We start from the raw sequence: 16,748 nt of genomic DNA on the forward strand, positions 1-16,748 counted from the left end.
ATTTTTAGGTCACTTTTATTCTTTGCAGACATGTTATTGTTTTTCTGCTGTCTTCTGAGGCCTGACTCCAACAGGTGGGAAAAAAATGTATTTAATGGGGTTGGGGACTGATGTAGTTCTTGTTTAAATGATGTAGGCATGCCTGTCTTCTGATATATCCTAGTTAGGATCCCTGCTGAAGTTGAAATGTGTTCAGAGACTTCCTCCATTTCAAAAACAGTGAATAAGGGTCAAATCTTGGGCTGCTGCTTCCCTTTGTGTACCAGTTTTGTACGTCAGCACTTTCTACCAGCAGATCATTGTGGCACATAGCGGTATAGAGAAATTCATTTCCTTCAGCAGTCCATTCTCAAGAACATAATATTTACTTGTTTTCATCACTCTAGAAGTCTAGTTGCCTTTTAATGGAGGCCATCTGTTTAGATTTCTGAGAACTTTTGTGTGCATCTGTGCTGCTTTCTTCAATTGTTACTGTATTTAAAAAATTTTTTTTTTGCTAAACATTATTTTTGCAGTGCCTTAAGGCAACAGTTGGATTGACTGCCACCAGGCCAGTCTTTCTTCCTTTTACTTTTGTTCTGTGATATACCATTTCTACCCCTTAGTAGGAGTTTAGTTGGGGGATTAGTTTGAAACTGATATTCCAAAGATGTTTTGTACCCCCTCTCATGAAGCTCCCATTTTGTATCTGTGGTATCTTAGTGTATTGGAACTTGAGCTCTGGGTAATTATGCTTTGCCATTAGGACTAGGAACTTTTGCTTTCTTGTAATAATATGGTGAAGCACAAGGTTTCCTGGATTGTTTCAGGTTGGATAGAGGAATTTGTGTAAGTCATAACATCAAGGTGCATGAAGCCTTTGAGAGGAATGGTGGCTGAAATATATTTGTCATTAAAAGATTCTTTTCCCTCTTGGGTCATCTGCTTTTTCTTCATTCCGCTCTTTGGATTTTTCCGTCTTCCTGATGTTTTTAGATTCTTTGGCAACACAAGAAATGTCTTGGCTTTTGGGGGATTTGTTATTCTTTGATTTTCCTTTCAATTTTTCCCCTTGGCATTCATGGGCTTCCCTTGAGGAAGGAGTAAACAGAATGGGTAACATCCATACAGCTAATTGATGATAAAACTGTAATTCTTTTTTTTTCCCCCAGCCTCTTAGAAATAGTAAAGCTTTCCTTTTGACAACATGATGAATTTGCAATAAGAGAGCTATTCATAGTGTGGTAGACACACAAAGCTGTGGAGAATTACAGTGCTTTAAAATACCAGAGAAGAAGTTTTAATTTCTCTTGGGCTTTTAAATTGCCTACTTAGTTTGGGCCCGGTACCATGCAAGACATGTATAAAATACCATAGTGGAGCAAGTAGAGTGACTGAATAGAGTTCTGTAGAGTGTCACAAACTAATTGCTCTTTCTTCGACATGTGTCAATTTCTTTTAGAGAAGAGTGCTTAAACTTGACATGTATCAAACTTGTGCTGTCAGTAAGATGGATGGATCAGTCCATCTTCTGGACTTGGCAGTGTGCAATGCAATTCCCCATAGGTTTCATTTAGCCTAGTCGGTCTTGTTRGAGTGGCCATGCTTTCTTCCTCGTATTAGGAGGGAACCTTGGGAAACCTGGCCCTAATTCACAACAGCAGCAAGATCAATAACCTTCAGTGTTTGGTCAAGGGCAGATGAATTTGTCATGGGATGGCTGCTTTTTGCTTTGATTTRGCTTGATTTAGTAATTTCATTTGAAGTTGAATGTCGCTGCCTCAGAGGGCTGCCCATGAGTACTGAAGCTCAGAGCTGGTGCAGGTTCATCACAAGGACTGGCTGTTGCCCTGCGTGTGTTTATTTTCTGTAAGAAATCTTCTGAAACCAATTTCTGCTGGTTCTAAAACAGAGATGAAAGGTGAAATGTATCTGCATTTCACTGGTGCACTTTAATTAGACTATACGGATGTTTTCAATACAGATCTTATAAATTCAGTTTATAAAACAGTCCTTTTTTTTCCCCCAATCCAATAATGGGAGCTGCTGACCTAGTGGTGAATACTGACTATCTTCAGAAGAAGGGGTAGGAAGCTTTTTAGAGAAGATCTATATAAGCAGCTACCAGAAGGCTACTCTGGACTAGGTTCAGTAACTTTGAGCCTTGGAGCAATTGTAAAGATAGCTGTTTTCTATACCAAAAGACAGGGTTTCTTAAATGCATCAACCTTTGTCAATGTGAATCACTGATTTTTTTGTTTATCAATGGAGTAATGATTTGGTCATTTTCATGCTTTAAAAAGAGATAAGTAGCCATGAAGTCTTAAGAAAACTAGCTTTAAATTCAGTGCTTTCTGATGTATTCCACTCTGAAATATTTGAGCCAGGTGCAAGTCCATAAACATGGTTGCTTCCATTTTGATGATGTATAAGGACATAAGTCATTTTATAATTCACTTAAATTGTCTACAGTGAATGAGAAGTGCTGATTCACTATGTCTTTGCTGGTCCTGCTGAATTGTGGAGGAAGCTTTCCTTTGCATCCATGCTTGTGTTGTCTTTTCTTTTTTTTTCTTTTTTCTTTTTTTGGAAAAAAAAGAAGAAAAACCACTCCTTTTCAAACATTCTGTCAGACCATCAAAATGCACATGCCTGTTGGTGAAGCTGGAAGAGTGTGCTAGTTGTCTCCAGCTGTGGAGATTTCCTGGAATAGTTTTAAGTGCCACTACAAGAGGCACTAACCATTTAGAGCTTGCATGTGTCTCTGAAAAAGCCACAAAACTAGTCTTGTGTTCCTGAACCTATCAGAGGCTCAGATCAGCTGTATTCCCTCATCTCCTTTCCCTGAAGGCAATCATCCTCTCTACAACTGAGATCAAAATTTGTTTAAGTAATTATGAATTTGCACATGTGGATTTACAAACCATGAGTCCTGATGTAATCTTTTTCTGAAATGTGTTGTTGTGATTAGGTGTTACTCTAGTGCTCATCCTCTTGTATGAGAGAAGAGAAAGAGTTTCTGGAAAACAAGTATGGATAAGTATTTAAATTATACTGCAAAGTAAATAGGTATTGCCATTCATACTGGCTCTGAACACCCTTGTGGGAGACCATGTTAGAAACAGTAGGCTTTTACTATGTAGTGTAGAGTAATTGATTTGTTGCCTTTCATCCGAATAGCCGTGGTTCTTGCAGAGGTATCAGGTCACAGGGCAAGAGGTAATGTCATAGGATCCATAGCAAGTCTTCTCCCAGTGACCTTCAACCTCACTATGTCAAGTTACCACTGCATTCATTTTTAGAGCTATTGTATTGGAGCAGAACCTTTTGAGTATAATCTCTGACTAATTACGTGTCAGCTACAGCTCAGGAAAAAGTTTCGCAAAATACCATTCCAATCAGTTTTCTCAGTGCTAAGAAATGAGAGCAGAATTAAATTCTTCCAACTTCAACTTTTGAAATAATAAATTCTTGGAGCAGCATTTTTTTTTCTGCAGTCAGCAATGTGTATGACTAATACACCATCACTGCTTATGTAAAAAAATCCAAGGAAAAGCAAGTAGTTGTGTTGGGCTGAGAATACATCCCAGATCTTTTTTTCTTCTGTACTTTAAGTCCAACTGGATAGAAACTATGAGAGCCTGTGCTTTGTGTAGCTCCAGACTTCCTGTTGATAGCATTTCTTTTCCTTGTGAATGTAGTGAATATCTTCTACTTTTCATAATATCACTGAAGCATATCTCCCTCTGGAATGGAATACTATGGCTGGGTGAAAAGCACTTAGAATAAAAGTGGAGACACAGCTGGAGTTTTCAGTGTAATTTTGGCTGAAGATACTAGAGCAAGTACCTGCTTGTGAAAAATGTCCAGGGATTTTTAATGTGTGGGCAGAACAGCTGAAGCTGAAGCATGGCATCAGATGAAAACCCGATAACTAAAGGCTAACACTGGTGGGACTGTCAGTGGTACTGCTTTGCTGGTAGATGTAAATAATTCCTATAGGAGACAAGGTTTCAATTGAGCTGATGCTGCCCTGACCAGAGGATATCAAGAGCATCAAATGCTTAGTGTGCATTCTGTCATTCTTCCCCAAAATAAAATCTCAATTCTGAGGGGCTCTTGAGATCTTGACACTATGGAACAATCATTTGTTAAAGTCATGTTTAATGAAAGGGAGATAAACACATGAAGCTGCAGTGTGACAAATGAAAGCATTTGTACCATTGTAATGAAATTAGGCAAACAGAACAGGCTTGACAGCGCTGGGTTTCCCCTGTCAAACTGCATTTGTAATTCTAGCCTTGCATTCATGTGTGGCTGTGAATGGCACTGTTTTCCTCTTGGTGTGGTGGGCCTGGGCCCCTGAATGGCTGCTTTAATTCACAAGAAATTAGCTTTGGAGAGTATATTTTACAGGCATACAGGAAAAGCATTGCAGTTAATTCTCAGTTCTCCTTCATTGGCATGAATATCCTTAACTGTGGATTTATGTTTACTTCTATCATGTGTAAACCTTTTGGTTTGTTAACATTTATTATAGTGAGGTATTGATTTCAGGGACATACAAAACTCGCTTCCACAGATCCTCTTGGTGAGTTTGTATGCTGTGTTGTGCCATCCCAGCAGTCTTTTAAAATAATTGGCAGAATTTATACCTTCTAGAAACTAGGATGTAAGCACCCAGCTCCTCAGCTTCTCTTGTGCTGTCTGCCTAGGTGGATGTAGAATCCAGTCCTCGCCATCTATTAAGAGCTTAGGCTGGGGGGAGAAGATGATGTTCTGGGGAACTTGTAGGAAACATCAGGTGACTGTGCTCTTTTTGATGTCCTCTTACTATGTTTTGAGTGTAGTAACCTTGCCTTTGTTGTTTTCAGGTAATTAGGATTGTAGGTTTCTATGATCATATTAGCTGCTGCGTCAAACTATGTAAGTAGCAGTGTGTTCTGGTTTCAGATGAGAAATTCTCTAGAAATTTGCTACATCCTAATTTAAACATCATGTTGCAGTGGCTAGTCTAGATACTGCAAGAAAAACAAGATCGAAATTAAAAAAAGACTCTTTGTTTGCAGGAGGGTGGTGGTAGTGGTAATGGATTCTTTTCACTTGAGAACTAGTAGACTATACCATGTCTGTGTAGAGGGGAACATATGTCTAGGAACGGATGAATGTGGATCATCTAGCTTAGCCTTTTTTACAGTTGTTAGCCAAAGTTAATTGGCCACTAGTGAATTGGAGTTTAATGTCAGACTAAACTTTCTAGCCAGTCAGGGGCATGTCTTTCATTGCAGGTGCAGAATGGCATGTGTTCTAGTCAATCTGGAGAACTTGTTTGCGGATTCATCCTCATTCATGCCTCGATTCATCAGCTGGAGAACCGAGGGACCTAGAACCAATATACATGTACTGTTCTGTGGCTGTTGCCTAACTTACTGCATGAGAAGCAAATTCAAGCTATGCACATTTTTAGAGAGGAACAAGTTACTGTAGTTCCATTTGCTATATTTGTTTTTCTCTAAATTAACCAACAGATTATCATGGGGGTAACTCAAAAGAATTTCTCCTTCCCCTGTGATCCCATAGTTTAGCCTGGGTGAAATTAAGCCACTACTTGTTGCAGCAGTTATACTTTGGAAACGTTTTTGAAAAATGGGAGACTATATTGAATATTAAATATGGCTCCTGAATACTTTTACATAATTTAAAAAGGTAAGTACAGTTTTGTCCTTTCTTGTAACTTTTCTTCCCTGCTTACCTTGCTGGAGAGCGACTGCAGGAAGTTCCCACCCTTGCGTGAAAAAAGCAAATATTGTGCTGTTTGGTGGGTGAACAAGGAGTAAGGCTCATATAACATCATGTGGGCCAGAAAGGCGTGTTTGCAGAAAGTATTCTTGATGGTGAGCCAGGAAGTGCTTGCGGGTGCCTCAATTTTCTGTGGCATAAACTTGTTGAGTTCCTAGGCAGGAGTCCTGTAGACCTGGATTTCTAAGCTGTTACCAATGTCTTCTCCCCCCCTCCCCTCCCACCCCACCCCCCAACCTTAACAAGAAAAGGGAATGGCTGTTCATAACTTCAGTGCATAAGTTGGGAAGGTAATACACATGCTTGAAACATTGCTCCTGTCTGAGCTGGTTTGCATTAGAGAGGTGCGTGGGATAAAATTTAAACAGCCTTTCTGAAGGCTGAGCGTCAAAGGCCAACAGCTGCTGCATAAGAGGAGTCCAGGTCATGTGGCTTGGGTTGCAGTTGCCTGTCCTGGGGACAAATGATGTTGAAATAACTTGTCATAAACAATTTTTTCTCGTTCATTTAATCTGATTCGGAACGCATAGCCGATCCTGATAAGAGTCATTCAGGAGTGAAGAGTTTAACTGCTGGGGAAAGCAGCTTATGTGAGCGTTTTAGATCAGGAATGTGCCAACAGTATATCAACAATAAGAAACCTCTTGGGAGGGGGACCTGCCCCTGTACTGCGGGAGTGAGGGGACCCAGAGGTCTGATGCAGCTTGCTTGCTGAGGTGCCAGAATGGCTGGATGGGATTGTTGAAATGTGAATTAGGTGCTTAAACATGAATTAGTTGTTTAAATATCTTCATAGATGTGTCTGTCTAAGTGTGAATTGTCCATAGGATGTGTGAAAGAAAGTACTGTGGTCTCTGAGGATTTCCGTGCTCATACTAAAATTGCTAGCCTGAAAAGCTAGTTTTCTGATATGGTCCTATTTAAAATAGTTTCCCCCTGCTTTTCAGTCCCCATGCACTGTTCTGGGCTAGCTGTGCAGTGTTGGTGCTGGTCTCTGCTTTCCTGAAATTTCATTGAAGGGACCCATGGACCGTTCTTTTCAGAATGGAAAGTGCTCTCCAGATGGTCTCTAAAGCATCCCAGACTCTTCATGTAGACCAAATTCTGTTTTAATGTAATTTTCCCAAGCTCTGAGCAGTTTGAAAAGGAAGGCTGCTTGTAGGAATCCTTACTGAAGTTTTGATCTTTTTGACACTTGTTCAGTTTTTCCTCTTATAATGCATTAGGCTGAGATCATGCTTGCGGTCTTTTTGTAGTGTAGTTGAAAGTAGTTACCTAAACAGAGAAACTTCCCATGTTTTCAAGTTAAAACAGTGAGAAATGTCTTGTGCTGGAACATACAGTTGGAGAAACATCTCTATCAGCATTTCCCAAGTCTCACTGATTATGGTTTCCTCACTTGCGATGCCTGGATGCCTGAACCGAGCAGAGCAAGAATCAAAGGGATGAGAAATCAGAACTTTTTTTTTTTTTTTAGTTCAAGTTTGGCTTTCCAAATGTTCATTTTTTACCTTGTATACATACCCTTTATTTTGGGAAAGGAACTATTAAAGTTATAATTGATTTCACTGTCCTTTCTGAAGTTCTTAGATTTTTAGAACAAGCATATCATTGCAGTTAGGGGGCCAAGAAAGATCAAGAGTTTATGTAATCTAATGGCTTGTYTTTACAGGCCTTTTAGGGCCTCTTCTGTGAAGTTTTAGCTTGTTGGGCAGAACAGCTTTTAAATGTTGTGGTCCTACTTTCACAAAAAAGCTAGCTTCAACCAAAGTCATGTGAAACAAGCATTATTCAGTGCCTGCTGTTCTGTGCTGTAGACTAACCTTGAACTTGGTAGCAAAAGCTAAACAGGAGTGTGCCTTGCAGTTGCAGTAATTGGTCTGAAGGTGCCGGTAGGTTGTTTCTAGATGCTCCACGTTCAGCCCCACAGAGTATAATGCTGTGAAAACCTTTCAGTGAAAAATTCTGAAATAACTTCACAGAGCTCAACAGGATCGAGGTAAAAGAGTTTGGTTGATCTTCTTTGCCTTACTGAATTGTTTACAAAATTTTTATTTAGTTTCAAAACTTCCAAGTAGCTTTAGTGCTGCTTTCAGATGCTGATAAGACCTTCCAGGCAATGAGAAGAATCTGCTTTGAGACAATATATAGCAAGAATAACTGCACTATGAGTTTTTTTCCTTCTTGGAAGACTTACTATTGAAGCAAGCGCTGTTACTGAGATAGAGCTCTGTTTTGAAGAGAACTTTTAAAGCCAAGAGGTGAGCTGGTGACCCCCTTAAGTCCTTAGTGTCTGCAAAGGCTGCTGGTAAGAGGAGCTCATTCTAGTGTTCAGGTAAAAACTCCTCAGATGCAAGCAATTAGCAGTGCTTTTGATATTTCACTGAAATTTAGATCTCTCTCAGAAGGTAGTCTTTTATTTGGTAAGTCTTGCACTAAAAATACTCTCTTCTCCTTGTTTAGTGTATTTTTAATTTTTCTTGATAACCCAGCAACACCCATCAATTTGAAACAGTTTTTTACAGCATGCACAGTTTCAGAGAGCTTAATGTAAAATGCTGTTGTGCTAAAACCTAGAGTCTCTGGACATCAGGCGGGCTGGCCAGAGTTGCTGTGTCATCAATAGTGTGTGCCTAAGTTAAATCCTAATGAAGACATTCATTAATGTCTTAATGTAAAATATCTTAATTAATGTAAATCCTAATGAAAACATTTTGAAGACAAAATTTTTTGTGATTTTTGTGTAAGTTGGGAATTTGAGTTAGACTGCATGGGAATCTAATTTTCAACTATTCGCTTCAAGACTTATGACTGTCACCTTGTCTTCAGTAGGGTTTTAATTGGGGGGGGGGAACCCCACCCACTTGAAGAGAAGGTCTAGTTGTTGTCCAGAAACTGAATTAATGGAGAGAGAATTATGGTGTGCTGTGTATCCTATGCTAGCAAATATGGCTTCATCATCTCATTCCACCTGTGCAGTTATGTGCATATTTAGTAGGGTTACTGTGAGACGAGCTATTGTGTGTTCAGTATGATATCTGGCACGTCTTCCTTTTGCCTTGATGCAGTTGTATTATGCTTTACAGCTCAACAGAAGTATTATGGAGATGTTTGTGGCTTAGGGAGAGAAACATCAGTGTCTGATGTAAGTCCTCTTGACTGGTAGGGTGCACATGTTTATAATTCTTGGTTTGGCTTTTACGTTAGCCTGTAAGTTTTCTTGAGTAACTGTTTTGTCTCAGCACTAATGAAGTGGAGCAGCAGGATAGATCCTGGTGATGTGATGCATGTTCTCTTAGGGTTTACCATACATAGTGTTTGTAAAACAGAAATCAACAGAAACAGTTGAGTGACTGACTTCTGGTTTGAAAGGAAGCTGATTAGTTCTGTTGAGCTTACTCTGTGTGGAGTACCCAGTGCTGGAACTATTAATCCATATGTCAGCTGAAGTCCGATTTTGTTACTGTTCACGGTGCAGCTTTTTCAGCCTAGGGCTCTTTGAAGGAGGCTGCAGGAATTGACAGAATTATGATGAATTGATTAGGTGGTGACTGCTCTATAGATGGGATCAGCTTTGGGGTGAGTTTGAGTGTTGATCCGTAATAGTCTTATTATATTTAATGTTGTCCAAATGCTTGTAACCACAGATAAGTGCTCTATAAAGCACACTTAAATAAACATTGATGAAAGCACATCTTATGATCCTTTGCATTTCCATGAGCTATTGAGAGGTGACACAATTGTAATGTAACACCAGAATATTATCTGACAAGTCAGGGGAGTTGTCCTTAAGCCAAAAAGATTGAATCATCACGTTCCTTTTAACCTCTCACAAGTTAACTGTGTTGGCCTGATTTGAACTAATAGCTGGAAGGTAAGAGGCTGTGTGTGCTGTAATGATTCCTACAGTTAGCTCCTTTTTTAATTATAGTTTTGCTTTAGTTGACAACAAAATTATTGCACTTTGATATTGGTCTCTGTGATCTTGAGCATTTAAAAAAATGTGTTATTCTTCCTCCATTGCGTCTTCCCCATAAGTTGTCACAGACATATTAACATGCTTTCTGATAGGCTTTTTACTTTGATACATATAGCCTTTCAATAGGAACTATGATCAAATGGCATTTTGCTTACTTATCTTAGAGTCAGGAGTTTTGGGGTAGTTTTATTGTTTTAAGAAAAGTAACTGAGTTTTGTGGCAAATAGAAAAACAGCAGCTTGTGTAAGGATTGAGGAATCACAGGCCTTTTCTCCCCCACCCCCAAAAAGTTCATATTGCAGATAAATGAAATATCAGATCACTGAGAATGTAAATGTTAGTGTTTGTGACACTATTAGCCATTAGGCTTGTTAACTTTTATTAGGAATAAAATGTAGGTTTTACAAAGTTGAGAAAAGTATGTGTATTTAAATACAAAAGAGAGACCTGTATTGCTGAGAGACTGATCTCAGTATTATCCAAGTTACTTTTAATACTCTTCTGTGCCTGTCTACTTGTTATCTTGTCATTGCCTTCACCTGCTTCTTAATGCTTTTTCTCCTAGATCCTCCTCGGGATTTCTCCTATCTTGATTCCTTGTGTTGTCATTTTCTTTGTCACTTTCCCAAGTTCTGGCTGTTCTTTTCTGTGTTTCATTCCTGAAGCTTCCTAGACATGGATGGTCTTGAAAAGTTTAGAAAGTTTGTTGCTTTTCCTTTTTTTAGCTTGAGAGCTCTGTCTTCTTTTATAGCAGCTTTAGAGAGAATGCTTGCTGTCCAAAACAACAAACGGACAAAAGTGCCCTTTTCTTTCTTTTTTGGTTTATTTGTTTATTTATTTACACACATGCATGCATGCACGCGTGCATGCAACCCTGGCCTTCCCACCAATTTTCTGAAACAAAGTCTTTGCAAGGCCTCTTTCGCCAGAGGTTAAGCTTGCTCAAAGTTCTTAAAGGGAAAATGAAATGAAACCTAATGAATGGAAGTCTAATGTAATGAGTCTAATAATGCTTTTTTTTTTTTTTTTCCCCTCCAGGGCTTTCTGAAATTGAACCCAATGTCTTTCTTCGGCCTTTCCTGGAAGTAATCCGTTCTGAAGACACTACAGGCCCCATCACTGGATTGGCCCTCACCTCTGTGAATAAGTTTCTCTCGTATGCATTAATAGGTATGTTATGTGACTTCCTGGGATTTACCAAAATGCCAGCCAAATGCATCGCCTTGAGCAATGTCTTTGGTCAGGATGCAGGCTTGCAGTCTAAATGAGGAGTTTGGGGAAATAAGAAAAGTGTCAATAGTGTTGAGGAAATAGGCATCTACAGTTTCGTAGTATCATTCCTGCTGGTCTTTCACAGCACTGCCACAACAGTGGTGGGAAATGGAGCCAAAGCTGCTAGTCTTCCCTGACAGCTACACATGCTTAGGGCCTGCTGTTGAATTGTGGTGTTCATCAAATGTTTTCTAATACAATCTGAGTAAAAGGGCCAGTGAGGGTAAAATACCAGCTGGAATTACAATGTTGTRACATACATACACAGTAGGATTTATTTAGTTTCATGGATTAACATTTCTGTTCTAGAGTGAGGGCATGTTTTGCATGGTGCAGGACCCTGTCCACTAGTGTGCTAGTGCTCTTGGCATCTTACAGTTGCCATAACAGTTTTGCAGTTGCCTGTTTTTATCTATGCATATAGCTAATACTTTAAGGGAAAAGTGGAGACAGTCCAATTTAAATACAGGAATCTTCAAATCCACCATATATGGAAGCTCAGGTTTCAGCAGAAATACTAAATTCCAGTGATCCCCTGTGTTGTCCCTGTGTGTGACCGGTGTGTGGCCTTGGGCAGAGCTGGGTCAGACCTGCATTATTCCAGGTTGTTCAGAAGTCGCTACCTGTGGTGAAGAAGTGGAGAGATTGGAAATATCGTCTGAATGTAGAACAGATAAAAGTTGGAAGAGTCTTTCCAGCACTGACTTGCATGTATAATGGTATATTGAGGAGAATGAGGAAGCCCTTGAGTCTCATGCTGCAGTTGGAATCTGCTGCTAAATGGCAGCTCCTTTTTAAATAAAGCTAACCAGAAAATGTTGTGCCTTAGATTTCCTGTAATTTTCACTGCAGCTTCACAAGAAATAGAGCCCCTGAGTAACAAGAGTGAATATAAGCAAATGTGAGTTTCCTCCTTACTTAGAAAAAACTTTCAACACTTTGGAAGTTTTTCTGGAAGAAAGCTTTTGTGCAAATGTTTTGTAATGTGCCTGCACTGAGCTAGCACATTGCATGACTTAGTTGCTTATATGCAGATTAGCTCTAGAATGTGTGCAGATGTATTGGACTTTTGAAAGCTCGGTAGTAGCAGCCTCAGGCAAATGGCCATAGCCCTCTCTTTTTGCTCAGATAAAACTTCTAGGTGTAAAGGGGATGTGTTAGGGAAACACGAACACATGATAGCACTTTGTTATCTTTGGGATACAGGTTAATGCTGAAATATAGTCAAGTTTCAGTGCATCAGCTGAACTATTTTAGTTTCTCTGTGCATATTCTTTGTCTCAATATGAGGTGAAATACATTCACTTAATTTTTCTGTTGACTTTCAAATGTGTGTATTTTCCTTTATGTTTGTGAAAGTCTAATGATGCAGATGTGGTAGTTACYGTGGCGCAGCTGGCATGCAGTAACTCATTGGCTTGCTTTTTGTCTGCCTTCACATTGTGGCATCCTGTTATTAGTGGTACTTGATTTTTCTGTGTAAATCCTGTTAGTCCTTTCTGATCATACCTGTGTGAATGACAAACTTGTTACATATGCTCATTTATGCTTAGTCTCACTTGGAAGAAATTCTTTTACCTCTTCTCTCTCCCCCACTCCAGCTCAGTTCTTTTAGTCCTTTTCCTTCCTTACACTGCGAAGTGGACACAGTTGAGTTTTTGGCGCTGTTCTTTTAAAGATTTTGTTCTTTGGAGTAAGCATGATGGAAGTTAGAGGAAGAAAGGGTTTGAAGGTGTGTGTAGGTGCAGACCACAGTGATGTGGGCAAGCCCCAAAATTAAAATGAGCAAAAATGGAGACTTGCAAGGAAAGAATTTTTAAGAGTTTGATGGGAACTTTGTGTGTCAAAGCATCAGTTAGTGGGCAGTGTTGGGTATAAATAAGTGACAAAAAATATCTAAAATGATGAGATATTAATGTCATTTTATAGGAAAATAAACAATTCTGAGTAAATAAGCCTTTAACATGTCTCTCTGAAGGAATAAGCAATAATGCAAAATATGTCCATTACAAACTGGAATGAGAACATGGATTCTTCTTTTGGGCTTTTATGGTCTGAATGGGATCAGAATGTGAGACTGATGTCGCATCTCCAGGCAACTATCTGCATAGGCAACTGGCTACAAATACTTAATTTGAGACAGAGAAACAGAAAAAAGTGGTTAAGAATTTGTAGTCTTTTTTTAGGTACCTGTTCTTTAGAATATTAATTAGATCACCTCAGAAAGAGTGCATCCCTGTAACTGTGCATGGATGTGTGTCTTCATGCTCCAGTAGAAAAGACCCTCTGCCTGGATTTTGTTGAGGAGCAGAACCTGTAATCAAAGACCTCAGTTCCTGCTTTAGGTGACATTCACAGGGGCCTTGTCTTTTCTGCTGCTCTAGATACTGGTGAGGCTGGGATTAATGGTGCTGACTGAACATCTGGCTAGGGTTATGTTGTTAAATTAAAGCTTTCTGGTCTTATATTTCTCTCTGTAATATGAGACTACAGATAGTTTAAAGACTATCTGTCTAAAGATAGGAAAAGCTTAAAATTGTCCTTATAATGCAAGCCTTTTTCAAACTGTGCAGAGCACGGGTGGAACGACTCCAGCATAACCACAGTGGGGAAAATACAATGTGGCTGATGTTGCGGTGCCTTTTGGTGCTGCATAACTGACAGGTGAAACCAGAATTCTTCTCAAAAGTGTCATTAGCTGTGTCTGTTTTGTGAGAAGACAACTTCTGCAGTACACTGGGTCTAAAACAAGTGGGCAGTGAAAGGGCCAAACTCCTCTGATAGGCATCTTTGTTTAAAACTGCCCTTTTTTCCTATTTTCAAAACATTTCTTGGCTAATCTTTATGCTCTCACATTGGTTTTTTTCTTTTTTTTTTCTTACTCTCTCACATGTCATCAGGTAGTTGTCTGTCTGCTTTTCTGGTCAGTATTGCTGAGGAGCATATGTTTTTAAACCAGTTAGAAAAGAAAAACTCTTGAGTAACCTTTATACTTTTGATCTCTAATAGTCTGAATTGCAAAGATCTGTTCTAAGTTGGCTGTATTCCACAGTTGACTGATGGTATAGTGTGCAGTCAGCAACTCAGCTGGATAAAATGGCTTAATATCCATCGTACATACAGTTTGATAGGAATAGTTAGCATTACAGAGGTTGTCCTCTGCTCTGAAATAAGCACTATTGTTTCAAGAGTGGTATTTGAAAAATGCCATAATAATTTTTAAAGCACAAGAAAACTTTGTGTTAATTCTAAATTCATTGGTTTTTATCCATTGGATTAGTTATTTCCTTATTCATCAGTTATGCACTACAGCTAGATGTCAGTCTTTTTATGAGCTCAAACCTGAGCTATAGGAAGACCAGTGGTTGAATTTCAAAATTATTTGTTATATTTTCCTCAGAAAAAAATATGTGCTTTTACTGTGATTATTACCACAGTGTGTCCATAGCAGTTTTCTGGATCTCTGTTTCTGAAGTTAACTTTCTCTGACGCACCTGGAAACTGCGTACCTGTAGGTGGGTAGCTGTTGCTCAGCTTCCAACAAGACTTGCCATTTGGAGAGTTAAAAGCGTGTTCTCCCCTCTACCTTCTTGGTCGCCTTGGTGATTTATTTCAGTTCCTTTAAAGGTCTTACTGAGCAGGCTTCTGGCTTTCCTAGATTTCTCTGAAGGTTAAGAGCCTGGATTTTCTGCTTTCCGCTTTTTGCTTTGCCTGCCTGTTGTGGGAGTGCACCCCATATGAAATGTGTAAGTCTAGATGGAGGTCTCCAAATCTTTGCATCACAGGTGACAGTCTTCAAGTCTGAATTCTACTTCACAAAAACTTCCTTTTATTAGTAATTCTGAGCAGGCATTGACATGTCTTTCCGTACTGTTTTTTCACCAGGGAACAAAGAAATGTGTTGATCTTTGCTCTATCTTGTTTCTGCAAAGTAGAAATATCTGTGCTTTTAATTGAACTCAAGAGGCTTTATAAATTGAGCTGAATTTGTGGAGCTGTTCCAGGGACCCAGGACTGAAGTAGCCAGGCGTGATGTGTGTTGGGAGAGAGGTGTGTTTATTAGCATTGAAAGTAAGGGATAGAACAGTGAAGCGGCGGTCACAGATCTGTTAAAGAAGCATTCACACAACTTGCTTGCATTTCCTTTTCACATGGACTACTTATCCATAACCACTGCTAAATATGTCCCCAGTCCCAGAGCAAGTCAGACCTAGTGGAAGAGGTGGCAGTGAATGAACCTGCTTGTTCTGCATTTTGAAGCCTTTTCTGCAGCAAGTGTGTTTCAGTTTTGGGTTGTTTTTTTTTCCCCCCTCTTGATGCCCTTTTAGCTTCTTTCTGCTATAGTATTGAGGTTGGTTAACAGTGATGTTAATGTAGCTGCTGGCATTGTAACCACACTGGTCTGTCTGATTTAATTGAGGCAGTTTAGGATAATCCCACATCACCGCTGATAGTTTAAGCTAATATGCTCAATTGTGAATCAGGGTGCATGGAGCACCAACGTATGTCTTAATTTTATTGCCTCTAGTGTAGAAGAGTGGTAGCTTCTAACTGGAATATAAGCACTTATAGATGGTACAAAGAGAAGTGCCTTTGTCCGCCAGGTGTCTCAGCTGATGCTTCCCAGTGTCACTGTTTGGTGTCTTGTTGAGTAGTGCCAGTGAAGCAGGTAAAAATGATGGGTCAGTCTTTGAATGGACTCCCTGATGGCTCAGTGAGGCTTGACTAGCAACTCAGGAGAGGAATTCACTCTGAACCATGCAAGATCTGTGAGAGAGTCAGAGAGAGAAAGACGTGTCAAAAGTAGGCAAGGTCTGCTCTCAGTAGGGCAGATCTTCTCTCACACGTGTGAGATAAGGGAAAGGGGAGGTGCTATTCCTGTGCAAACTGATGGGATTCTCATGTGCACTGATGCCACTTCAGTTTTGTTCAACTATGAAAAGTTTCTTACCCTGCAGCTCTTCAGAATCCACCCAGTATGGTGGATGCTGCTCTCTTTGGAACATGGACCACAATAAGGACAGTTTTCTTTAATGCCTAGGGTTTAGCTCTTAGGTGTGAATACAACTGGAGTCAAAGAGGGAGTCTGCAAAGGCTTCTCTGCAAAGTGTACGAAGCCTTGCTTGGTTCCTCCATCAGCTTCATTCTTGCTGGAGTTCAAGAGGCCCCATCACCAACTAATGAGGTATTAGCTGGTGTTTAGATTGTCTCCTTTCTTTCCTAATGGCTGTTTAGGTAGGAAGGTAACAAGATTCTTGCCCAGTGCAGTGTTGTTTAAGTGAGAATGAAATCAAAGCTGGAGGCAGCTTTTCTGAAGCCGCTGTAATGTAGCACAAGATACGGTTACTAGCAACAATCTTGTCCCAAACATTCTCTCAAATGCACCATTGTTTGTAGCTACAAAAGACTGAAATGGAGAGAGGAGCCTTGATGAATGATTGAAGTGGGAGGCCTGCAACTCTGATATCGAAACCAGGATGGTGTCCGTCTACTGTTTTCTCTGGGGAAAACTACTGGTCCATTCCTTAACCAGATCCTATTCCTTGGGAGGGATGTAGAATGAGAGGCAATTTCCTTCCCAGTCTAGTGGAAACTGACAGTTTGTCCTTGTGGGAGTAAGTTTAGGGTTCCGTATGCTTAAAATCTGTTTTCTCTCCACCACAGGGAAAAATTGAATGTATTTAACAGCTGACTGTGCTATATTGTAAGGGAGAAGACA

General features: G+C 39.8%; 1 protein-coding gene across 3 annotated transcripts in view; it reads left to right on the plus strand.

The window, feature by feature from the left end:
* GBF1 (golgi brefeldin A resistant guanine nucleotide exchange factor 1) overlaps positions 1-16,748 on the plus strand; it is a 115,736-nt gene that overhangs the window by 54,843 nt on the left and 44,145 nt on the right. For all 3 annotated transcript variants that reach the window (XM_026068713.1, XM_026068714.1, XM_026068715.1), the window contains one exon: positions 10,796-10,927. In XM_026068713.1, coding sequence (XP_025924498.1) covers positions 10,796-10,927 — 132 coding nt within the window. The remainder of the gene's footprint in view (positions 1-10,795; positions 10,928-16,748) is intronic.

Source organism: Apteryx rowi, unplaced genomic scaffold (genome assembly GCF_003343035.1).
Source record: "Apteryx rowi isolate R43461 unplaced genomic scaffold, aptRow1 scaffold_279, whole genome shotgun sequence".
NCBI classification, from domain to species: Eukaryota; Metazoa; Chordata; class Aves; order Apterygiformes; family Apterygidae; genus Apteryx; species Apteryx rowi.